The sequence below is a fragment of the Hyla sarda genome (genome assembly GCF_029499605.1).
Source record: "Hyla sarda isolate aHylSar1 chromosome 1 unlocalized genomic scaffold, aHylSar1.hap1 SUPER_1_unloc_5, whole genome shotgun sequence".
NCBI classification, from domain to species: domain Eukaryota; kingdom Metazoa; phylum Chordata; class Amphibia; order Anura; family Hylidae; genus Hyla; species Hyla sarda.
In genome coordinates, this window is record NW_026607591.1 from 232,892 (window position 1) to 260,092 (window position 27,201).

At 48.2% G+C, this 27,201-nt stretch overlaps 2 protein-coding genes across 2 annotated transcripts in view; one reads left to right on the plus strand and one right to left on the minus strand.

Moving 5' to 3' along the window:
* Positions 1-241: 241 nt before the first annotated feature.
* The window catches only part of LOC130298226 (oocyte zinc finger protein XlCOF7.1-like), an 82,462-nt gene continuing 55,502 nt past the window's right edge, over positions 242-27,201 (minus strand). Inside the window, exons 7-9 of the mRNA XM_056551144.1 lie at positions 3,439-3,443; positions 1,623-1,780; positions 242-1,538 (exon numbers count right to left, since the gene is read on the minus strand). Coding sequence (XP_056407119.1) covers positions 370-1,538; positions 1,623-1,780; positions 3,439-3,443 — 1,332 coding nt within the window. The 3' untranslated portion in view covers positions 242-369. The remainder of the gene's footprint in view (positions 1,539-1,622; positions 1,781-3,438; positions 3,444-27,201) is intronic.
* Positions 20,914-27,201, plus strand: part of LOC130298217 (oocyte zinc finger protein XlCOF22-like) — a 300,794-nt gene continuing 294,506 nt past the window's right edge. The window contains exons 1-3 of the mRNA XM_056551134.1: positions 20,914-21,039; positions 22,346-22,493; positions 22,844-23,023. Of these exons, the coding sequence (XP_056407109.1) occupies positions 22,416-22,493; positions 22,844-23,023 (258 nt within the window). The 5' untranslated portion in view covers positions 20,914-21,039; positions 22,346-22,415. The remainder of the gene's footprint in view (positions 21,040-22,345; positions 22,494-22,843; positions 23,024-27,201) is intronic.

Below are 27,201 nucleotides of genomic sequence, written 5' to 3' on the forward strand. Positions count from 1 at the left end.
TGAGGAACTCCGGGAACACACACACCACACATACCACAGACAAAAACACCAACCAGACGACCAACCAACAGACATAGACAACAAAAACAAATGCAAGTTTAAGCAAAAACAAGCCCCCCCCCCAAAAAAAATAAATCCCTGCCTAACCCTAGGAACTTGTGCAGGCCTAGACCCTAAACACTAACAGGTGAGTAGTAGCAAGGACTCAAGTAACTCAAACACAGCTTCTGCTCCGCTCCCGCTCCGGTCAGTCTCCAAGCTGCGCCCGCCACTGCCACACTGCTTCTGCTATGCCACCGGACCACAGAGGGGGTAAGTGAGGGCCCTCAGGAGGTGAAATCAGGGTGAAATTTGGTCGGGCCCGTGGTATCACAGTGGAGTGCGACCACTCAGTTCACCATCCAAGCCATGCCCCGCTGTGTGAGTTTTTTGATGTTGAACAAGATATGTTTTCTTAGTAAAACATTTAACACATTCTGAACATGAAAATGGCTTCTCCCCTGTGTGAGTTCTTTGATGTTGAACAAGATATGATTTCAAAATAAAGCATTTTCCACATTCTGAACATGAAAATGGCTTTTCCCCTGTGTGAGTTCTTTGATGTTGAGCAAGATCTGATTTCCTAGTAAAACATTTTCCACATTCTGAACATGAAAATGGCTTCTCCCCTGTGTGAGTTCTTTGATGCAGAACAAGATATGTTTTCCCAGTAAAACATTTTCCACATTCTGAACATAAAAATGGCTTCTCTCCAGTGTGAGTTCTTTGATGTTGAACAAGATATGATTTCAAAGCAAAACATTTTCCACATTCTGAACATGAAAATGGCTTTTTCCCTGTGTGAGCTCTTTGATGTCGAACAAGATCTGATTTCCAAGTAAAACATTTTCCACATTCTGAACATGAAAATGACTTGTCCCCTGTGTGAGTTCTTTGATGTTTAATAAGACTTAGTTGATGAGTAAAACATTTTCCACATTCTGAACATGAAAATGGCTTCTCTCCTGTGTGAGTTCTTTGATGTACAACAAGATCTGATTTAAAAGTAAAACATTTCCCACATTCTGAACATGAAAATGGTTTGTCCCCTGTGTGAGTTTTTTGATGTCTAATAAGACCTGATTTAAAAGTAAAACATTTCCCACATTCTGAGCATGAAAATGGCTTCTCTCCTGTGTGAGTTCTTTGATGTTTAACAAGACCTGATTTAAAAGGAAAACATTTCCCACATTCTGAACATGAAAATGGCTTGTCCCCTGTGTGAGTTTTTTGATGTCTAATAAGACATGATTTAAAAGGAAAACATTTCCCACATTCTGAGCATGAAAATGGCTTCTCTCCTGTGTGAGTTCTTTGATGTTTAACAAGACCTGATTTAAAAGGAAAATATTTCCCACATTCTGAACATGAAAATTGCTTCTCCCCTGTATGAGTTCTTTGATGTCTAATAAGACTTTGCTGATGAGTAAAACATTTTCCACATTCTGAGCATGTAAATGGCTTGTCCCCTGTGTGAGTTCTTTGATGTACAAGAAGTTCTAATTTAAAAGTAAAACATTTCCCACATTCTGAACATGAAAATGGCTTGTCCCTTGTGTGAGTTCTTTGATGTCTAATAAGACTTTTTTGATGAGTAAAACATTTTCCACATTCTGAACAGGAAAACGGCTTCTCTCCTGTGTGAGTTCTTTGATGCTCAATAAGATTTGATTTCTGAGTGAAACATTTTCCACATTCTGAGCATGAATATGATTTCTCTCCTGTGTGAGTTCTTTGATGTCTAACAAGATGTGATTTATAAGTAAAACATTTCCCACACTCTAAACATGACACTGGCTTTTCCCTTGTATTAGCTTTTTGATGTCCATCATTCCTTCTGCGGCTTTTATTTTGCTGAACATCCTGTGATGAGTGAGAAGACAGGACCTGTATATAAGGATGAGATGACAGATCTTGGCTGTGAAGGGCTGAGGGTGTATCTGGGATAATGGAATGTTCTTCATATGTATCTTGTGTGATATCATCATCTGCTTTATAATCTGAAGATATAAGATTCTCCTCTGATCTCCTGCTACAAGAATCTGCAGAGAATAACACAGATTTTATTTTAACCCCTTAACAACTCAGGAAATTGAAGCTTTCCACTTAGAGACAAAACTCTTATTTTGCCATAACATTTTTTCCTTCATTCACTGTGCGGTAAAATTATTTCTCAGGTGAATACGATCACAATACTCATACATAATTTTGTTATGTTTTACTACTTTGTAACCCCTTAAAGGGGCACTCCACTGCTCTAGCATTCAAAACATTTTGTTATGAACGCTGGGCTCGGGCTGCGGGGGTCGTGATGTCACGGTTATGCCCCTCGTAACGTCAAGCCACGCCCTATCAATGTAAGTCTATTGGAGGGGGCGTGGGGGGGCGGGAATGTGCGATGTCACAAATGCTGAGAGTCAAAGAATTCTGGGAGTGGCAGTTACCAACTACAACACCCAGCATGCCCTCATACAGCCTATACCTCTGCAGCAGACCCAAAACCGCGACTACCAGCATGTTGCACCATTACTTTTACTATACTAGTATATGGTGAAACATGCTGGGAGTAGTTTTGGGTTGGGGCAGCTGCAGAGCCATAGGCTGTATCAGGGCATGCTGGGTGATGTAGTAAAAAACTTCAGCTCCCAGCATTCCTTGACACAGCCTCTGACTTTGCAGCCGACCCGAAACTACAACTCCCAGCATGTTGTACCAGGACCTATACTACTATATAGTGCAACATGCTGGGAGTTGTAGTTTTGCAGCAGGCAGAGAGCCTTAGGTTTCAGATCACTGATTTATAGCATAAAAAATAGTAAATAAAATATATATTTTTTTTAAACTGTAATGTGAAAAATCCCCTCCCCTAATAAAAGTTTGATTACACCCCCCCCCCCCCACTCTTCCTTTTCCCATTTTTGGAATAAAATAATGTAAACAAAAATAAACATTTTTGCATATTTGGTGTAAATATCTGAACTATTACAATATAATGTTGTTAATTAAACCGCACAGTGAATGGCGCAAATGTAAAAAATAGCAGAGAAAAAAAATATATAAAAAGCGAAACAAAAGAACAATCTATACAAAAACTACAGATCACGGTGCAAATAAAAACGATCCCTCATACAGGAAAATAAAGTGTTATGGGGGGGGGGGGGGGGCAGAAATATTACAGAAAAATTACAAAAAGTTATAATACAATATAATCCAATAATAATATAATCCAATAATACAAAACCTATATATATTGGGTATCGATGTCATTGTTTGGACACAATATAGATGACGTCATTTGTACCGAAAAGTGCTCTGCATAAGAATGGAAGACACAAATGATGTATTATTTTTGTTTTTGTGGTAAAACGATCTATCTACTTACCACCACTACCTACCTACACAGTCTACCTACCAACGCTATCTACCTACCGCCATTATCTGCCTTCATCCTGGCATTATCTACACTATTTAGGGCACTGAGGAAAGAATTGGGAAACGTGCTGGAAACGTGCGGTGCCTAACAGGTTTCTCCGGCAGATTCTGTGGGGACGAAAGGGAAAGAGAACGACTTCAGGAAGACGCCCCCTATGATTCACTACATGTAACTGCACTGTAATCACTTATATGGTCTGCAGCGCCTGTATAGAGCTGGGGGCACTGTATGGGGGGATATTAGTCTGTGTACAGGGGTATTATTCAGCATCAGTATGGCAGTATTATCCCGTCACTATATGGTGGTAATGGTGGTGGTCATGATGTGGTGCAATTATTCATCCCTTTTATTCCTTTATCACCACAAAATCCTGATGTCCCGATCAGCTGAGAGGACGGTGGGAGGGCCCTTACCTGCCTCCTCGCCGTCTGATCAGTGTTCTATTACTCCAAGACTGAAGCAACAGAGCACTGATAACAATGATCAATGTTATGGCATAGCACTGATCGGTATCAGAAGATTACAGGTAATAGTCCCCTATGGGGGCAAAAAAAAAAAAAAAGTTAATACATGTGAATAAGCCCCTCCCCTAATTAAAGTTTGAATCCCCCATTTACATTTTTTTTAAATAAATGTAATAAAAAAATAAATAAATAAAAAATCCCATGTGGTACCGCCGTGTGCATAAATGTCCGAACTATTAGAATATAAGGTTGGCCAAACCGCACGGCCGATGGCGTACACGTAAAAAAATACCAAATTCCAAAATTGTGCATTTTTGGTCACTTCATATACCATAAAAATATTAATAAATTGCGGTAAAAAGTCCCATTTAAAAAAAATGGTACCGATAAAAACTACAGACCACGGCGCAAAAAATGACCCTCATACAGACGCGTATACGGAAGAAAAAAAAAAGTTATGGAGCTCAAAAGAGGAGAATTTTAAACATATTAATGTTGGTGCATGAATTTTGTAAAGTAGTAAAATAAAATAAAACCTATTTAAATTGGGTATCCTTGTAACCGTCTGGACCTAAAGAATAAAGATAAGGTGTTATTTTTACCAAAAAGTGCACGGCGTAAAAACGGAAGCCCTAGAAAGAGGCAATTTGGCGTTTTTTTTTTTATTTCACCCCACAAGCAAAGTTTTTTTGTTTCGCCGCAGATTATGTTATAAAATAATTGCTGTGATTACAAAGTACGATTGGTGACACAAAAAACAACAAGCCTCATGTGGGTCTGTAGGTGCAAAATTGAACGCATTATGATTTTTAGAAGGTGATAAGGGAAAAAACGAAAGTGCAAAAATAAAAAAAACTTCCTGTGGAGCATACAGCAGCTGATAAGTATTGGAAGGATTAGGATTTTATAATAGAAGTCATTTACAAATCTGTATAATTTTATGGCACCAGATGATTTTTTAAAAATGTTTTTCCACTGGAGTACCCCTTTAAGGTGGAAATGGATTTAACCCCTTAAGGACTCAACGTTTTTCTGTATTTGCACAGTTTTTTTGTGCCACCAGCTGTACTTTGTAATTACATCAATCATTTTACCCAAAAATCTATGGTGAAAAGATATTTGTAGGACAAAATAAAATAAAATAAAAAACGCTATTTTGTAACTTTTGGGGGCTTCTGTTTCTACGCAGTACATTTTTGGGTAAAAAAGACACCTTCTCTTTATTCTGTAGTTCCATACGGTTAAAATGATCGGGACATCACGGATTCACCACAGTGTCCCCGATCAGCCTGACTGAGCTGCCCGGAAGCATTTATTTATTTATTTTAGATGCGGCAATTAACTTTAATCGCCGCGTCTAAAGGGTTAATACCGGGCATCAGCGCAATCAGTGATGTCCGGTATTAGCCACGGGTCCCGGTCATTGCTAGGTGCCGGGCCCGACCCTGTGTTACAGCACGGGAGCGGGTGCACCCTGCGTCCTTAAGAGGTTAGGGTGATAGTGGTCAGCGTACAGGGGTTTTATTCAGTATCAGTACGGTAGAATTATCCCGTCACTATATGATCAAGGAAGGCATAAGAGGCGAGGGAGGCATAGGAGGTGAGGGAGGCATAAGAGGCGAGGGAGGCATGGGAGGCGAGGGGGGCATGGGAGGTGAGGGAGGCATAAGAGGTGAGGGAGGCATAAGAGGCGAGGGGGGCATGGGAGGCGAGGGAGGCATGGGAGGCGAGGGGGGCATGGGAGGTGAGGGAGGCATAAGAGGCGAGGGAGGCATGGGAGGTGAGGGAGGCATAAGAGGCGAGGGAGGCATAAGAGGCGAGGGGGGCATGGGAGGCGAGGGAGGCAAGGGAGGGGGGCATGGGAGGTGAGGGAGGCATAAGAGGCGAGGGAGGCATGGGAGGTGAGGGAGGCATAAGAGGTGAGGGAGACATGGGAGGCGAGGGGGGCATGGGAGGTGAGGGAGGCATAAGAGGCGAGGGGGGCATGGGAGGCGAGGGGGGCATGGGAGGCGAGGGGGGCATGGGAGGCGAGGAGGCATAAGAGGCGAGGGAGGCATGGGAGGCGAGGGGGGCATGGGAGGTGATGGAGGCATGAGAGGAGATGGAGGCATGAGAGGTGATGGAGGCATGAGAGGTGATGGAGGCATGAGAGGTGATGGAGGCATGAGAGGCGAGGGAGGCATGGGAGGCATAAGAGGTGAGGGAGGCATGGGAGGCGAGGGGGGCATGGGAGGCATAAGAGGTGAGGGAGGCATGGGAGGCGAGGGGGGCATGGGAGGCGAGGGGGGCATGGGAGGCGAGGGGGGCATGGGAGGCGAGGGAGGCATGGGAGGTGATGGAGGCATGGGAGGTGATGGAGGCATGGGAGGTGATGGAGGCATGGGAGGTGAGGGAGGCATAAGAGGCGAGGGAGGCATGGGAGGCATAAGAGGTGAGGGAGGCATAAGAGGTGAGGGAGGCATGGGAGGTGAGGGAGGCATAAGAGGCGAGGGAGGCATGGGAGGCATAAGAGGTGAGGGAGGCATAAGAGGTGAGGGAGGCATGGGAGGTGAGGGAGGCATAAGAGGCGAGGGAGGCATAAGAGGCGAGGGAGGCATGGGAGGCGAGGGAGGCATGGGAGGCATAAGAGGTGAGGGAGGCATGGGAGGCGAGGGGGGCATGGGAGGCATAAGAGGTGAGGGAGGCATGGGAGGCGAGGGGGGCATGGGAGGTGATGGAGGCATGGGAGGTGATGGAGGCATGGGAGGTGATGGAGGCATGGGAGGTGTTGGAGGCATGGGAGGTGATGGAGGCATGGGAGGTGAGGGAGGCATAAGAGGCGAGGGAGGCATGGGAGGCATAAGAGGTGAGGGAGGCATAAGAGGTGAGGGAGGCATGGGAGGTGAGGGAGGCATAAGAGGCGAGGGAGGCATGGGAGGCATAAGAGGTGAGGGAGGCATAAGAGGTGAGGGAGGCATGGGAGGTGAGGGAGGCATAAGAGGCGAGGGAGGCATAAGAGGCGAGGGAGGCATGGGAGGCGAGGGAGGCATGGGAGGCGAGGGGGGCATGGGAGGCGAGGGGGGCATGGGAGGCGAGGGGGGCATGGGAGGCGAGGGGGGCATGGGAGGCGAGGGGGGCATGGGAGGCGAGGGGGGCATGGGAGGCGAGGGAGGCATAAGAGGCGAGGGAGGCATAAGAGGCGAGGGAGGCATAAGAGGCGAGGAAGGCATGGGAGGTGAGGGAGGCATAAGAGGTGAGGGAGGCATGGGAGGCGATGGAGGCGTGAGGGGGGCATGAAAGGCAAGGTGACAATCTGACAGAAGGCCTCCTCAAAAGGGTCCCAAAATGGTGATCTCTCTCTCTCTCTTTCGGAACCTAGTGTCAATTAGAATAGTGAAAGACAAAAGCTCTTCGAGATCCCTGATACATGGACTTGAGCTGTTCTGCCGCAGAGGGAGAATGGACAGGGAGATTAAAGGGGTACTCCACTGCCCCAGCGGTCAGAACATTTAGTTCCAAACGCTGGGTGTGGGCTGCGGGGGTCATCATGTCACACCGTGCCCCCTCAGTGCAAGTCTATAGGAGCGGGTGTGATGGCCTCGTACACATAGGGATATTTCTTGTCCATATTCCAGCTGTAGTATCACATTAGTTTACATTTTGGCTGAATAGAAGAATATACAGGAAGAGACAGGACAGAGAGATTAAAGAATTCTACACAATTATTACAGCAGAAGAATCTGTGACTCTTCTCTATATTAAATTGTTACTACTCACCTGGGCGGTTACCTGTAGGAATGTCCTCCTTATACTGTTCATCACCGCTCACATCTGTCTCTTTTTCTTCCTCCCTATCTGTAGCATTAATATTGTACAGATCTTTTTCTGTCGGAATGTGCTCCGTATACTGCTCCTCACAGCTCACATCTGTCTCTTCTTCTTCCTTTATATCTGTAGCATTAATATTGTTCAGATCTTTTCCTGTCAGAATGTCCTCCTTATACTGCTCATCACTGCTCACATCTGTCTCTTCTTCTTCCTTCATATCTGTAGCATTAACATTGTTCAGATCTTTTCCTGTCGGGATGTCCTCCTTATACTGCTCATCACCGCTCACATCTGTCTCTGGAGCATTAACATTGTTGAGATCTTCTCCCTGATTCATAAGATGTGGAAGAAATATAGTAAAAGTCATCAGACAGTAGGAGAAATCACGTGGGAGGTTATAGATGAGCAGGAGATGATGAGTCATGGAGGGTGAGGGGACTGACCACAAGAGCTTCACAGCCCTTCTACAGATCATAGGGAATATCTCCATCTACCTGATCATCCTGTGGAAATAGAGGACGGGGACACCTCTCTGGTGCTGTTCTCTTACTGGATCTGACTGTAGGGAACACATACAGAGACTGAATTCATTCTTTACATACAAATAATGAGAGGACGTGTGTATATAGTCATGTCTATTACCTGGTGATGTGAGGGGCTGCTGATCCTCCATCATGACCTGATCCTTGCACTGATCCTTGTGTCCTTCTACATACTCCCACTCCTCCATGGAGAAATAGACCGCCACGTCCTGACACCTTATAGGAACCTGACACATAATGATACAGTCATCACCCCGACCCCTCCAGTGGTGTTACTGTATAATGTCCCAGCATTCCCAGCAGTGTCACCTCTCCAGTCATCACCAGACCCCTCCATTACTATATAATGTCCCAGCAGTGTCACCTCTCCAGTCATCACCAGACCCCCTCCATTACTGTATAATGTCCCAGCATTCCCAGCAGTGTCACCTCTCCAGTCATCACCAGACCCCTCCATTACTGTATAATGTCCCAGCAGTGTCACCTCTCCAGTCATCACCAGACCCCTCCATTACTGTATAATGTCCCAGCAGTGTCACCTCTCCAGTCATCACCAGACCCCTCCATTACTGTATAATGTCCCAGCAGTGTCACCTCTCCAGTCATCACCAGACCCCTCCAATACTGTATAACGTCCCAGCATTCCCAGCAGTGTCACCTCTCCAGTCATCACCAGACCCCTCCATTACTGTATAACGTCCCAGCAGTGTCACCTCTCCAGTCATCACCAGACCCCTCCATTACTGTATAATGTCCCAGAAGTGTCACCTCTCCAGTCATCACCAGACCCCTCCATTACTGTATAATGTCCCAGCAGTGTCACCTCTACAGTCATCACCAGACCCCTCCATTACTGTATAATGTCCCAGCAGTGTCACCTCTCCAGTCATCACCAGACCCCTACATTACTGTATAATGTCCCAGCATTCCCAGCAGTGTCACCTCTCCAGTCATCACCAGACCCCTCCATTACTGTATAATGTCCCAGCAGTGTCACCTCTCCAATCATCACCAGACCCCTCAATTACTGTATAATGTCCCAGCAGGGTCACCTCTTCAGTCATCACCAGACCCCTCCATTACTGTATAATGTCCTAGCAGTGTCACCTCTCCAGTCATCACCAGACCCCTCCATTACTGTATAATGTCCCAGCAGTGTCACCTCTCCAGTCATCACCAGACTCCTCCATTACTGTATAATGTCCCAGCAGTGTCACCTCTCCAATCATCACCAGACCCCTCAATTACTGTATAATGTCCCAGCAGGGTCACCTCTTCAGTCATCACCAGACCCCTCCATTACTGTATAATGTCCTAGCAGTGTCACCTCTCCAGTCATCACCAGACCCCTCCATTACTGTATAATGTCCCAGCAGTGTCACCTCTCCAGTCATCACCAGACTCCTCCATTACTGTATAATGTCCCAGCAGTGTCACCTCTCCAGTCATCACCAGACCCCTCCATTACTGTATAATGTCCCAGCAGTGTCACCTCTCCAGTCATCACCAGACCCCTCCATAACTGTATAATGTCCCAGCATTCCCAGCAGTGTCACCTCTCCAGTCATCACCAGACCCCTCCATTACTGTATAATGTCCCAGCAGTGTCACCTCTCCAGTCATCACCAGACCCCTCCAGTACTGTATAACGTCCCAGCAGTGTCACCTCTCCAATCATCACCAGACCCCTCCATTACTGTATAACGTCCCAGCAATGTCACCTCTCCAGTCATCACCAGACCCCTCCATTACAGTATAATGTCCCAGCAGTGTCACCTCTCCAGTCATCACCAGACCCCTCCATTACTGTATAATGTCCCAGCATTCCCAGCAGTGTCACCTCTCCAGTCATCACCAGACCCCTCCATTACTGTATAATGTCCCAGCAATGTCACCTCTCCAGTCATCACCAGACCCCTCCTTAACTGTATAATGTCCCAGCAGTGTCACCTCTCCAGTCATCACCAGACCCCTCCATTACTGTATAATGTCCCAGCATTCCCAGCAGTGTCACCTCTCCAGTCATCACCAGACCCCTCCATTACTGTATAATGTCCCAGCAGTGTCACCTCTCCAGTCATCACCGGACCCCTCCATTACTGTATAATGTCCCAGCAGTGTCACCTCTCCAGTCATCACCAGACCCCTCCATTACTGTATAATGTCCCAGCAGTGTCACCTCTCCAGTCATCACCAGACCCCTCCATTACTGTATAATGTCCCAGCATTCCCAGCAGTGTCACCTCTCCAGTCATCACCAGACCCCTCCATTACTGTATAATGTCCCAGCAGTGTCACCTCTCCAGTCCTCACCAGACCCCTCCATTACTGTATAATGTCCCAGCAGTGTCACCTCTCCAGTCATCACCAGACCCCTCCATTACTGTATAATGTCCCAGCAGGGTCACCTCTCCAGTCATCACCAGACTCCTCCATTACTGTATAATGTCCCAGCAGTGTCACCTCTCCAGTCATCACCAGACCCCTCCATTACTGTATAATGTCCCAGCATTCCCAGCAGTGTCACCTCTCCAGTCATCACCAGACCCCTCCATTACTGTATAATGTCCCAGCAGTGTCACCTCTCCAGTCATCACCAGACCCCTCCATTACTGTATAATGTCCCAGCAGTGTCACCTCTCCAGTCATCACCAGACCCCTCCATTACTATATAATGTCCCAGCAGTGTCACCTCTCCAGTCATCACCAGACCCCTCCATTACTGTATAATGTCCCAGCAGTGTCACCTCTCCAGTCATCACCAGACCCCTCCATTACTGTATAATGTCCCAGCAGTGTCACCTCTCCAGTCATCACCAGACCTCTCCATTACTGTATAATGTCCCAGCATTCCCAGCAGTGTCACCTCTCCAGTCATCACCAGACCCCTCCATTACTGTATAATGTCCCAGCAGTGTCACCTCTCCAGTCATCACCAGACCCCTCCATTACTGTATAATGTCCCAGCAGTGTTACCTCTCCAGTCATCACCAGACCCCTCCATTACTGTATAATGTCCCAGCATTCCCAGCAATGTCACCTCTCCAGTCATCACCAGACCCCTCCATTACTGTATAATGTCCCAGCAGTGTCACCTCTCCAGTCATCACCAGACCCCTCCATTACTGTATAATGTCCCAGCATTCCCAGCAGTGTCACCTCTCCAGTCATCACCAGACCCCTCCATTACTGTATAATGTCCCAGCAGTGTCACCTCTCCAGTCATCACCAGACCCCTCCATTACTGTATAATGTCCCAGCAGTGTCACCTCTCCAGTCATCACCAGACCCCTCCATTACTGTATAATGTCCCAGCAGTGTCACCTCTCCAGTCATCACCAGACCCCTCCATTACTGTATAATGTCCCAGCAGTGTCACCTCTCCAGTCATCACCAGATCCCTCCATTACTGTATAATGTCCCAGCATTCCCAGCAGTGTCACCTCTCCAGTCATCACCAGATCCCTCCATTACTGTATAATGTCCCAGCATTCCCAGCAGGGTCACCTCTCCAGTCATCACCAGACCCCTTCATTACTGTATAATGTCCCAGCAGTGTCACCTCTACAGTCATCACCAGACTCCTCCATTACTGTATAATGTCCCAGCATTCCCAGCAGTGTCACCTCTCCAGTCATCACCAGACTCCTCCATTACTGTTTAATGTCCCAGCAGTGTCACCTCTCCAGTCATCACCAGACCCCTCCATTACTGTACAATGTCCCAGCAGTGTCACCTCTCCAGTCATCACCAGACCCCTCCATTACTGTATAATGTCCCAGTGTCACCTCTCCAGTCATCACCAGACCCCTCCATTACTGTATAATGTCCCAGCAGTGTCACCTCTCAGTCATCACCAGACCCCTCCATTACTGTATAATGTCCCAGCAGTGTAACCTCTCCAGTCATCACCAGACCCCTCCATTACTGTATAATGTCCCAGCAGTGTCACCTCTCCAGTCATCACCAGACCCCTCCATTACTGTATAATGTCCCAGCAGTGTCACCTCTCCAGTCATCACCAGACTCCTCCATTACTGTATAATGTCCCAGCAGTGTCACCTCTCCAGTCATCACCAGACCCCTCCATTACTGTATAATGTCCCAGCACTGTCACCTCTCCAGTCATCACCAGACCCCTCCATTACTGTATAATGTCCCAGCATCCCCAGCAGTGTCGCCTCTCCAGTCATTACCAGACCCCTCCATTACTGTATAATGTCCCAGCAGTGTCACCTCTCCAGTCATCACCAGACCCCTCCATTACTGTATAATGTCCCAGCAGTGTCATCTCTCCAGTCATCACCAGACCCCTCCATTACTGTATAATGTCCCAGCAGTGTCACCTCTCCAGTCATCACCAGACCCCTCCATTACTGTATAATGTCCCAGCAGTGTCACTTCTCCAGTCATCACCAGACCCCTCCATTACTGTATAATGTCCCAGTGTCACCTCTCCAGTCATCACCAGACCCCTCCATTACTGTATAATGTCCCAGCAGTGTCACCTCTCAGTCATCACCAGACCCCTCCATTACTGTATAATGTCCCAGCAGTGTAACCTCTCCAGTCATCACCAGACCCCTCCATTACTGTATAATGTCCCAGCAGTGTCACCTCTCCAGTCATCACCAGACCCCTCCATTACTGTATAATGTCCCAGCAGGGTCACCTCTCCAGTCATCACCAGACCCCTCCATTACTGTATAACGTCCCAGCAGTGTCACCTCTCCAGTCATCACCAGACCCCTCCATTACTGTATAATGTCCCAGAAGTGTCACCTCTCCAGTCATCACCAGACCCCTCCATTACTGTATAATGTCCCAGCAGTGTCACCTCTACAGTCATCACCAGACCCCTCCATTACTGTATAATGTCCCAGCAGTGTCACCTCTCCAGTCATCACCAGACCCCTACATTACTGTATAATGTCCCAGCATTCCCAGCAGTGTCACCTCTCCAGTCATCACCAGACCCCTCCATTACTGTATAATGTCCCAGCAGTGTCACCTCTCCAATCATCACCAGACCCCTCAATTACTGTATAATGTCCCAGCAGGGTCACCTCTTCAGTCATCACCAGACCCCTCCATTACTGTATAATGTCCTAGCAGTGTCACCTCTCCAGTCATCACCAGACCCCTCCATTACTGTATAATGTCCCAGCAGTGTCACCTCTCCAGTCATCACCAGACTCCTCCATTACTGTATAATGTCCCAGCAGTGTCACCTCTCCAATCATCACCAGACCCCTCAATTACTGTATAATGTCCCAGCAGGGTCACCTCTTCAGTCATCACCAGACCCCTCCATTACTGTATAATGTCCTAGCAGTGTCACCTCTCCAGTCATCACCAGACCCCTCCATTACTGTATAATGTCCCAGCAGTGTCACCTCTCCAGTCATCACCAGACTCCTCCATTACTGTATAATGTCCCAGCAGTGTCACCTCTCCAGTCATCACCAGACCCCTCCATTACTGTATAATGTCCCAGCAGTGTCACCTCTCCAGTCATCACCAGACCCCTCCATAACTGTATAATGTCCCAGCATTCCCAGCAGTGTCACCTCTCCAGTCATCACCAGACCCCTCCATTACTGTATAATGTCCCAGCAGTGTCACCTCTCCAGTCATCACCAGACCCCTCCAGTACTGTATAACGTCCCAGCAGTGTCACCTCTCCAATCATCACCAGACCCCTCCATTACTGTATAACGTCCCAGCAATGTCACCTCTCCAGTCATCACCAGACCCCTCCATTACAGTATAATGTCCCAGCAGTGTCACCTCTCCAGTCATCACCAGACCCCTCCATTACTGTATAATGTCCCAGCATTCCCAGCAGTGTCACCTCTCCAGTCATCACCAGACCCCTCCATTACTGTATAATGTCCCAGCAATGTCACCTCTCCAGTCATCACCAGACCCCTCCTTAACTGTATAATGTCCCAGCAGTGTCACCTCTCCAGTCATCACCAGACCCCTCCATTACTGTATAATGTCCCAGCATTCCCAGCAGTGTCACCTCTCCAGTCATCACCAGACCCCTCCATTACTGTATAATGTCCCAGCAGTGTCACCTCTCCAGTCATCACCGGACCCCTCCATTACTGTATAATGTCCCAGCAGTGTCACCTCTCCAGTCATCACCAGACCCCTCCATTACTGTATAATGTCCCAGCAGTGTCACCTCTCCAGTCATCACCAGACCCCTCCATTACTGTATAATGTCCCAGCATTCCCAGCAGTGTCACCTCTCCAGTCATCACCAGACCCCTCCATTACTGTATAATGTCCCAGCAGTGTCACCTCTCCAGTCCTCACCAGACCCCTCCATTACTGTATAATGTCCCAGCAGTGTCACCTCTCCAGTCATCACCAGACCCCTCCATTACTGTATAATGTCCCAGCAGGGTCACCTCTCCAGTCATCACCAGACTCCTCCATTACTGTATAATGTCCCAGCAGTGTCACCTCTCCAGTCATCACCAGACCCCTCCATTACTGTATAATGTCCCAGCATTCCCAGCAGTGTCACCTCTCCAGTCATCACCAGACCCCTCCATTACTGTATAATGTCCCAGCAGTGTCACCTCTCCAGTCATCACCAGACCCCTCCATTACTGTATAATGTCCCAGCAGTGTCACCTCTCCAGTCATCACCAGACCCCTCCATTACTATATAATGTCCCAGCAGTGTCACCTCTCCAGTCATCACCAGACCCCTCCATTACTGTATAATGTCCCAGCAGTGTCACCTCTCCAGTCATCACCAGACCCCTCCATTACTGTATAATGTCCCAGCAGTGTCACCTCTCCAGTCATCACCAGACCTCTCCATTACTGTATAATGTCCCAGCATTCCCAGCAGTGTCACCTCTCCAGTCATCACCAGACCCCTCCATTACTGTATAATGTCCCAGCAGTGTCACCTCTCCAGTCATCACCAGACCCCTCCATTACTGTATAATGTCCCAGCAGTGTTACCTCTCCAGTCATCACCAGACCCCTCCATTACTGTATAATGTCCCAGCATTCCCAGCAATGTCACCTCTCCAGTCATCACCAGACCCCTCCATTACTGTATAATGTCCCAGCAGTGTCACCTCTCCAGTCATCACCAGACCCCTCCATTACTGTATAATGTCCCAGCATTCCCAGCAGTGTCACCTCTCCAGTCATCACCAGACCCCTCCATTACTGTATAATGTCCCAGCAGTGTCACCTCTCCAGTCATCACCAGACCCCTCCATTACTGTATAATGTCCCAGCAGTGTCACCTCTCCAGTCATCACCAGACCCCTCCATTACTGTATAATGTCCCAGCAGTGTCACCTCTCCAGTCATCACCAGACCCCTCCATTACTGTATAATGTCCCAGCAGTGTCACCTCTCCAGTCATCACCAGATCCCTCCATTACTGTATAATGTCCCAGCATTCCCAGCAGTGTCACCTCTCCAGTCATCACCAGATCCCTCCATTACTGTATAATGTCCCAGCATTCCCAGCAGGGTCACCTCTCCAGTCATCACCAGACCCCTTCATTACTGTATAATGTCCCAGCAGTGTCACCTCTACAGTCATCACCAGACTCCTCCATTACTGTATAATGTCCCAGCATTCCCAGCAGTGTCACCTCTCCAGTCATCACCAGACTCCTCCATTACTGTTTAATGTCCCAGCAGTGTCACCTCTCCAGTCATCACCAGACCCCTCCATTACTGTACAATGTCCCAGCAGTGTCACCTCTCCAGTCATCACCAGACCCCTCCATTACTGTATAATGTCCCAGTGTCACCTCTCCAGTCATCACCAGACCCCTCCATTACTGTATAATGTCCCAGCAGTGTCACCTCTCAGTCATCACCAGACCCCTCCATTACTGTATAATGTCCCAGCAGTGTAACCTCTCCAGTCATCACCAGACCCCTCCATTACTGTATAATGTCCCAGCAGTGTCACCTCTCCAGTCATCACCAGACCCCTCCATTACTGTATAATGTCCCAGCAGTGTCACCTCTCCAGTCATCACCAGACTCCTCCATTACTGTATAATGTCCCAGCAGTGTCACCTCTCCAGTCATCACCAGACCCCTCCATTACTGTATAATGTCCCAGCACTGTCACCTCTCCAGTCATCACCAGACCCCTCCATTACTGTATAATGTCCCAGCATCCCCAGCAGTGTCGCCTCTCCAGTCATTACCAGACCCCTCCATTACTGTATAATGTCCCAGCAGTGTCACCTCTCCAGTCATCACCAGACCCCTCCATTACTGTATAATGTCCCAGCAGTGTCATCTCTCCAGTCATCACCAGACCCCTCCATTACTGTATAATGTCCCAGCAGTGTCACCTCTCCAGTCATCACCAGACCCCTCCATTACTGTATAATGTCCCAGCAGTGTCACTTCTCCAGTCATCACCAGACCCCTCCATTACTGTATAATGTCCCAGTGTCACCTCTCCAGTCATCACCAGACCCCTCCATTACTGTATAATGTCCCAGCAGTGTCACCTCTCAGTCATCACCAGACCCCTCCATTACTGTATAATGTCCCAGCAGTGTAACCTCTCCAGTCATCACCAGACCCCTCCATTACTGTATAATGTCCCAGCAGTGTCACCTCTCCAGTCATCACCAGACCCCTCCATTACTGTATAATGTCCCAGTAGTATCACCTCTCCAGTCATCACCAGACCCCTCCATTACTGTATAATGTCCCAGCAGTGTCACCTCTCCAGTCATCACCAGACCCCTCCATTACTGTATAATGTCCCAGCAGTGTCACCTCTCCAGTCATCACCAGACCCCTCCATTACTGTATAATGTCCCAGCAGTGTCACCTCTCCAGTCATCACCAGACTCCTCCATTACTGTATAATGTCCCAGCAGTGTCACCTCTCCAGTCATCACCAGACCCCTCCATTACTGTATAATGTCCCAGCACTGTCACCTCTCCAGTCATCACCAGACCCCTCCATTACTGTATAATGTCCCAGCATCCCCAGCAGTGTCGCCTCTCCAGTCATTACCAGACCCCTCCATTACTGTATAATGTCCCAGCAGTGTCACCTCTCCAGTCATCACCAGACCCCTCCATTACTGTATAATGTCCCAGCAGTGTCACCTCTCCAGTCATCACCAGACTCCTCCATTACTGTATAATGTCCCAGCAGTGTCACCTCTCCAGTCATCACCAGACCCCTCCATTACTGTATAATGTCCCAGCCGGGTCACCTCTCCAGTCATCACCAGACCCCTCCATTACTGTATAATGTCCCAGCAGTGTCACCTCTCCAGTCATCACCAGACCCCTCCATTACTGTATAATGTCCCAGCAGTGTCACCTCTCCAGTCATCACCAGACCCCTCCATTACTGTATAATGTCCCAGCATCCCCAGCAGTGTCACCTCTCCAGTCATCACCAGACCCCTCCATTACTGTATAATGTCCCAGCAGGGTCACCTCTCCAGTCAGCAGCTCCATCATCTTGTTGATGAGTTCTAGAATCTTCTGTTCATCCATTTCCTCATGTATCAGGGAGTGAGGTGGGGACCCCGGGATTGTGTTCAGGATTCTTCCCCATCCTTCACACACAGGGGCCCGACAGCGCCCACTAGAGGACTTCTTCACTACTGTGTAATCCTATGTATGGAGAGACACATTAATATCACTACATACATTCCCAGAATCCCTCACCTCTCCAGTCATATCCATCTTTTATTACATAAATAATAATGAGGTCATGTGACATCACTCCCAGAATCCCTCACCTCTCCAGTCATATCCATCTGTTATTACATAGATAAGAATGAGGTCACGTGACATCACTCCCATAATCCCTCACCTCTCCAGTCATATCCATCTGTTATTACATAAATAAGAATGAGGTCATGTGACATCACTCCCAGAATCCCTCACCTCTCCAGTCATATCCATCTGTTATTACATAGATAAGAATGAGGTCATGTGACATCACTCCCAGAATCCCTCACCTCTCCAGTCATATCCATCTGTTATTACATAGATAAGAATGAGGTCATGTGACATCACTCCCAGAATTCCTCACCTCTCCAGTCATATCCATCTGTTATTACATAGATAAGAATGAGGTCATGTGACATCACTCCCAGAATCCCTCACCTCTCCAGTCATATCCATCTGTTATTACATAGATAAGAATGAGGTCATGTGACATCACTCCCAGAATCCCTCACCTCTCCAGTAAGCCGGAAGAGTATCTGTAGGGTGAGGTTTATGATCCTGTCGGCCATCTTGTTCCTGTCTCTCTCCATGGTTGATGGGTCATCCAGGAGAATTCTCTTATATAGAAGATATCAGCAGAGGATCCTGGATTGGAGAAACCTGAAGGGAAGAAGAGGAGACGATGATAAACCGCACCAGATTCTATGGAGGAATAAAATCCATTTCCTGGAGATAATCTGGGGAAACATCTGAGGAGACATTATAGTCACAATCATGGAGGCTGTAAACCTAGTCAGGGGATCCATCATAGTCTGGGGCGGAGTCATGGGGGATGGGTAGAATATGGAGACAGGAATCCACCGTCCATGTTATCCAGGTAATACCAGAAGCCGCGAGTGGTGAGAAGAGGGAAATGGTGGACAAAGTGTCTGAGGACTCTTCATCATCCAGTAGATGTGACCTGTCATGGTCGGAGGTCAGGAGGTCACTGTCCTATGTCACACACCTTCTCTTACCATCCTATTTTAACTATAGTCAGTTTTTCTGATGCCAACTAGGTGTTTACCCTGACCACTGGAGGGCGCCAAATATCAGGACTCCAGACAATGAACAGTTACACATATAAGGGATTTGGTGACACCGCACTGGAATCATTGATAATGGGATCATCCATCTGGGATATTTCCACACAGGATCGAGACCTTCTGCCTCCCACTAATCCCAAGGATTTCCTCACATTATCACCTTCTATTATATACATACGTATACGCTTATTGCGAGCGGCTTTACCTCATCTCACCTTCTCTAATAGTGGACTGAGGACATCTAGACCTGATATTCCTTCATTGTATGTATCCCACTGCGAACAAACCATTGTGCCTCCCCTCAGGGGTGTAAAGACTTTTGTGACACGGTCACATGACACTTCTCTTCGCTTTTTGTACTTTTGTTCACATAAAGCTTTGGTGGGATCATAGTTGAATGGATCCGCATCACACTGGGAATTATTGTCCCGGAATGTTACATAATTGTCCAGAACCTGGGCAGAAAGCCAATCTGGTTTCCAGGGTTGGGACGACACTATGTCGGGAGTTTGAATCCTGACGTGGATGTTGTCCCTCCAGGTGCCCACGTTATGGACCCTTTTCATCTGGAACACGTTGTTTGTGATAAAGGGGATGGAACAGAGGGGCCCCAAGCAGAGAAGGCTAAGGGAGAAGCCTCTGAGGAGAGACCATATGTTACCACTGTGCCTCGTGTGCGGCCGTAAGGAAGGAGGTAGAAGCAGCTACCGGGACCACAATGACGGCCATCTTAGATTGCTGTATGGAAGAAATGGCTAATACCCAGAGAAGAAATTAACCAGATGACAGGATGGGCGGGGAGGTGACCTGCAGCCCTTCACTATACAAACACGCCCCTTCCATAGATCTGCATTGAGAGGGTGTGACGGAACGAGGGGCGTGGTTGTGCCAGCACAACCCCCGCTCCAAGCATTCAGAACACTGGGGCAGCAGAGTACCCCTTTAATGGGTTAATCATTAGTGGGGAGTCCTGGCTTCTTATAGCTCCTAAGCTCTAAATCCCATATGGGGCGCAGGGTGTAAATGTACCGCATGTTCTTAATGGAGTTCTGTAGTAAAAAATAACCAACGGATAGGGGACAAGTTATAGATTGCGGGGGTCTGACTGCTGGGACCCCCTGCAATCTCTTGTAAGGGGCCACGACAGTCCGCAGGAAGGGGGCGAGCCAACCCCTGCACAGAGTGGCGGCAAAAATGCCCCCCCCCCCCCCCCCATGTATCCCATAGAAATACATGGAGGGGGAGCTTCGGCAGCGGCTTCCTCTGGGGGTCAGATCGCCTGCTTCCTGTGAACTGCTGGTCCCCCGTACAGGAAATCGTGGGGGATCCCAGCAGTTGGACCCCCGCAATCTATAACGTATCCCCTATACTTTGAAAAGGGGATGTTATTTTTCACTGCACTAGTCCTTTATGGGTTAATAACATCCCCAATAATCCTGATCTGATGGTGGGACATACATACCTGCATCTGTAGAGGAACCGTGTGCTTACAGGACCTGCGATGATGTCACCGTCATGTGATCTGTCACATGGAGGAGGAGGGGGTCACATGATCAGGGGCTGCTGCTCTGAGAGATCTCCACACACAACACAACAGCAGTGACTGCCCCACCAGGACCTGCTCTGTATCTGCTACATGCTGGAGGTGTAGGACCTGTGATGATGTCATGTGACCAGTACATTTGGGGGGGGGGGGGGGCAAAGTTTAGCAGTGAATAAGTGACTGTGGCTGAAGGACCTGTGGGGAGGATCATGTGACAGTAGTGGGCGGGGCTGAGCAGTGCAGGGTAGAAGAGATTGTAGTTGAAGGACCTGTGATAATGGTCATGTGACAGTAGAGTACTGTATACACTGAGCAGATGAGCCTAGAGCAGCAGCCCCCGATCATGTGACTGATCACATGACGGTGACATCATCGCAGGTCCTGTAAGTACACGGCTCCTCTACAGATACAGGTATGTGTGTTCTCTCCCTGTCAGGATTCTCTTACGTCCCTCCAGCAGCACAGATGGTATATTCCTCCCCCCGCACACTGGTATGACCCATGCATTGTACTGACAATAAAACCTTACAAGGGTTAATCGCACCCCCTCCCTATATAGAGGCCGATCCCCTCATCCTGTGATTTCTCCTTTGGGGATTATTTTTATGTATTTTTGTGTTTATTACTATAATATTATTTTATCTTTGCTCCTGGTGAGAGAAGGGTTAATATATTGTCTTGTTTCTGCTGCTGTTTGTGTTATTCCGCCATCTTTACTCATTTCCTATATCTCCGCCCAGTTGGCCCCCAGCTAGAAGCCCCGCCCTCCTGTCCTTGTGGCCCTATTCCTGTTATGTCTTTACCTCTAATATGTCAGGTTCTTCTTCTCCTTCTGGTTCTCTCCCCGCGGTGTCCACATGTCTCCCCGGCCACCGCCATCTTGTAGAAGGAGGTTTATGGAGATCTGACATCACGAGGGGTGTGACTGTGATATCACGAGGGGGTGTGGCTGTGATATCACGAGGGGGTGTGGCTGTGATATCATGAGGGGTGTGGCTGTGACATCAGGAGAGGGTGTGGCTGTGACATCACGAGGGTGTGTGGCTGTGACATCACGAGGGGGTGTGGCTGTGACGTGACACAATGAACCCCTATAAAGGTGACTCCGCCCCCAGACATCTTCTCCTCTCTCTGGGGGAGGGGACAGACATTGATCTATAGCTAAAATACAGTAAAATGATACATTAACCCTTCATCTCCCACATCCTATAAATCTTCCCATCTCCTCCGGCTCTGGTGTCCAAGGTGATAGATTAGTCGCCATCCATGAGTCTCATGATAGATTCTACCAGACGTGGCCCCCGTGGATGTGATTCCAGGATCCTGTGGAGTCGCCGTCCTGTTGTGTCCTCCAGCGTGTTCTCTGCTATATTGCTGGGTCATGTGATTGGTCGTCCATTCCCGCCTTATGCTCCTCCCCCCTTGTTTCCCTTCACCCTCTATCCTCCCTTTTCCTTCTCTTTTCTTTACATTTACCTTCTTGTCTTTCTTTTCGTGTTCTCGGTGTTTGTTCTTCTGTATTTGATTCTTTGCCGCCAAAGATTCTGAAAGATTTTCTGGTAAATTTCCGAGGACGTCATCATAGAGGAGAACTCATCCGAAATCATTGTGACTATAATGTCTCCTCAGATGTTTCCCCAGATTATCTCCAGGAAATGGATTTTATTTCTCCATAGAATCTGGTGCGGTTTATCATCGTCTCCTCTTCTTCCCTTCAGGTTTCTCCAATCCAGGATCCTCTGCTGATATCTTCTATATAAGAGAATTCTCCTGGATGACCCATCAACCATGGAGAGAGACAGGAACAAGATGGCCGACAGGATCATAAACCTCACCCTACAGATACTCTTCCGGCTTACTGGAGAGGTGAGGGATTCTGGGAGTGATGTCACATGACCTCATTCTTATTTATGGAATAACAGATGGATATGACTGGAGAGGTGAGGGATTCTGGGAGTGATGTCACATGACCTCATTCTTATCTATGTAATAACAGATGGATATGACTGGAGAGGTGAGGGATTCTGGGAGTGATGTCACATGACCTCATTCGTATCTATGTAATAACAGATGGATATGACTGGAGAGGTGAGGGATTCTGGGAGTGATGTCACATGACCTCATTCTTACCTATGTAATAACAGATGGATATGACTGGAGAGGTGAGGGATTCTGGGAATGTATGTAGTGATATTAATGTGTCTTACCATACATAGGATTACACAGTAGTGAAGAAGTCCTCTAGTGGGCGCTGTCAGGCCCCTGTGTGTGAAGGATGGGGAAGAACCCTGAGCCCAATCCCGGGGCCCCCACCTCACTCCCTGATACATGAGGAAATGGATGAACAGAAGATCCTAGAACTCATCAACAAGATGATGGAGCTGCTGACTGGAGAGGTGACCCTGCTGGGACATTATACAGTAATGGAGGGGTCTGGTGCTGACTGAAGAGGTGACCCTGCTGGGACATTATACAGTAATGGAGGGGTCTGGTGATGACTGGAGAGGTGACACTGCTGGGACATTATACAGTAATGGAGGGGTCTGGTGATGACTGGAGAGGTGACACTGCTGGGACATTATACAGTAATGGAGGGGTCTGGTGATGACTGGAGAGGTGACACTGCTGGGACATTATACAGTAATGGAGGGGTCTGGTGATGACTGGAGAGGTGACACTGCTGGGAATGCTGGGACATTATACAGTAATGGAGGGGTCTGGTGATGACTGGAGAGGTGACACTGCTGGGATATTATACAGTAATGGAGGGGTCTGGTGATGACTGGAGAGGTGACATTGCTGGGACATTATACAGTAATGGAGGGGTCTGGTGATGACTGGAGAGGTGACACTGCTGGGACATTATACAGGAATGGAGGGGTCTGGTGATGACTGGAGAGGTGACACTGCTGGGAATGCTGGGACATTATACAGTAATGGAGGGGTCTGGTGATGACTGGAGAGGTGACATTGCTGGGACATTATACAGTAATGGAGGGGTCTGGTGATGACTGGAGAGGTGACACTGCTGGGACATTATACAGTAATGAAGGGGTCTGGTGATGACTGGAGAGGTGACACTGCTGGGAATGCTGGGACATTATACAGTAATGGAGGGGTCTGGTGATGACTGGATAGGTGACACTGCTGGGACATTATACAGTAATGGAGGGGTCTGGTGATGACTGGAGAGGTGACACTGCTGGGAATGCTGGGACATTATACAGTAATGGAGGGGTCTGGTGATGACTGGATAGGTGACACTGCTGGGACATTATACAGTAATGGAGGGGTCTGGTGATGACTGGAGAGGTGACACTGCTGGGAATGCTGGGACATTATACAGTAATGGAGGGGTCTGGTGATGACTGGAGAGGTGACACTGCTGGGACATTATACAGTAATGGAGGGGTCTGGTGATGACTGGAGAGGTGACACTGCTGGACATTATACAGTAATGGAGGGGTCTGGTGATGACTGGAGAGGTGACACTGCTGGACATTATACAGTAATGGAGGGGTCTGGTGATGACTGGAGAGGTGACACTGCTGGGACATTATACAGTAATGGAGGGGTCTGGTGATGACTGGAGAGGTGACACTGCTGGGACATTATACAGTAATGGAGGGGTCTGGTGATGACTGGAGAGGTGACACTGCTGGGACATTATACAGTAATGGAAGGGTCTGGTGATGACTGGAGAGGTGACACTGCTGGGACATTATACAGTAATGGAGGGGTCTGGTGATGACTGGAGAGGTGACACTGCTGGGACATTATACAGTAATGGAGGGGTCTGGTGATGACTGGAGAGGTGACACTGCTGGGACATTATACAGTAATGGAGGGGTCTGGTGATGATTGGAGAGGTGACACTGCTGGGACATTATACAGTAATGGAGGGGTCTGGTGATGACTGGAGAGGTGACACTGCTGGGAATGCTGGGACATTATACAGTAATGGAGGGGTCTGGTGATGACTGGAGAGGTGACACTGCTAGGACATTATACAGTAATGGAGGGGTCTGGTGATGACTGGAGAGGTGACTCTGCTGGGACATTAAACAGTAATGGAGGGGTCTGGTGATGACTGGAGAGGTGACACTGCTGGGACATTATACAGTAATGGAGGGGTTTGGTGATGACTGGAGAGGTGACACTGCTGGGACATTATACAGTAATGGAGGGGTCTGGTGATGACTGGAGAGGTGACACTGCTGGGACATTATACTGTAATGGAGTGGTCTGGTGATGACTGGAGAGGTGACACTGCTGGGACATTATACAGTAATGGAGGGGTCTGGTGATGACTGGAGAGGTGACACTGCTGGGACATTATACAGTAATGGAGGGGGTCTGGTGATGACTGGAGAGGTGACACTGCTGGGACATTATACAGTAATGGAGGGGTCTGGTGATGACTGGAGAGGTGACACTGCTGGGAATGCTGGGACATTATACAGTAATGGAGGGGTCTGGTGATGACTGGAGAGGTGACACTGCTGGGACATTATACAGTAATGGAGGGGTCTGGTGATGACTGGAGAGGTGACACTGCTGGGACATTATACAGTAATGGAGGGGTCTGGTGATGACTGGAGAGGTGACCCTGCTGGGACATTATACAGTAATGGAGGGGTCTGGTGATGACTGGAGAGGTGACACTGCTGGGACATTATACAGTAATGGATTAGTCTGGTGATGACTGGAGAGGTGACACTGCTGGGAATGCTGGGACATTATACAGTAATGGAGGGGTCTGGTGATGACTGAAGAGGTGACACTGCTGGGACATTATACAGTAATGAAGGGGTCTGGTGATGACTGGAGAGGTGACACTGCTGGGACATTATACAGTAATGGAGGGGTCTGTGATGACTGGAGAGGTGACACTGCTGGGACATTATACAGTAATGGAGGGGTCTGGTGATGACTGGAGAGGTGACACTGCTGGGACATTATACAGTAATGGAGGGGTCTGGTGATGACTGGAGAGGTGACACTGCTGGGACATTATACAGTAATGGAGGGGTCTGGTGATGACTGGAGAGGTGACCCTGCTGGGACATTATACAGTAATGGAGGGGTCTGGTGATGACTGGAGAGGTGACACTGCTGGGACATTATACAGTAATGGAGGGGTCTGGTGATGACGAGAGGTGACACTGCTGGGACATTATACAGTAATGGAGGGATCTGGTGATGACTGGAGAGGTGACACTGCTGGGACATTATACAGTAATGGAGGGTTCTGGTGATGACTGGAGAGATGACACTGCTGGGAGTGCTGGGACATTATACAGTAATGGAGGGGTCTGGTGATGACTGGAGAGGTGACACTGCTGGGAATGCTGGGACATTATACAGTAATGGAGGGGTCTGGTGATGACTGGAGAGGTGACACTGCTGGGACATTATACAGTAATGGAGGGGTCTGGTGATGACTGGAGAGGTGACACTGCTGGAACGTTATACAGTAAAGGAGGGGTCTGGGGATGACTGGAGAGGTGACACTGCTGGGACATTATACAGTAATGGAGGGTTCTGGTGATGACTGGAGAGATGACACTGCTGGGAATGCTGGGACATTATACAGTAATGGAGGGTTCTGGTGATGACTGGAGAGATGACACTGCTGGGAGTGCTGGGACATTATACAGTAATGGAGGGGTCTGGTGATGACTGGAGAGGTGACACTGCTGGGAATGCTGGGACATTATACAGTAATGGAGGGGTCTGGTGATGACTGGAGAGGTGACACTGCTGGGAATGCTGGGACATTATACAGTAATGGAGGGGTCTGGTGATGACTGGAGAGGTGACACTGCTGGGAATGCTGGGACATTATATAGTAATGGAGGGGTCTGGTGATGACTGGAGAGGTGACACTGCTGGGAATGCTGGGACATTATACAGTAACACCACTGGAGGGGTCGGGATGATGACTGTATCATTGTGTGTCAGGTTCCTATAAGGTGTCAGGACGTGGCGGTCCATTCCTCCCTGGAGGAGTGGGAGTATGTAGAAGGACACAAGGATCAGTACAAGGATCAGGTCATGATGGAGGATCAGCAGCCCCTCACATCACCAGGTAATAGACATGACTATATACACACGTCCTCTCATTATTTGTATGTAAAGAATGAATTCAGTCTCTGTATGTGTTCCCTACAGTCAGATCCAGTAAGAGAACAGCACCAGAGAGGTGTCCACATCCTCTTCTTCCACAGGATGATCAGGTAGATGGAGATATTCCCTATGATCTGTAGAAGGGCTGTGAAGCTCTTGTGGTCAGTCCCCTCACCCTCCATGACTCCTCATCTCCTGCTCATCTATAACATCCCACGTGACTTCTCCTACTGTCTGATGACTTTTACAATATTTCTTCCATATCTTATGAATCAGGGAGAAGGTCCAAACAATATTAATGCTCCAGAGACAGATGTGAGCTGTGATGAGAAGTATAAGGAGGACATTCCTATAGGGAAAGAGTTCATCTATATTAATGCTACAGACATAAGGAAAGAAGAAGAGACAGATTTGAGCAGTGATGAGCAGTATAAGGAGAACATTC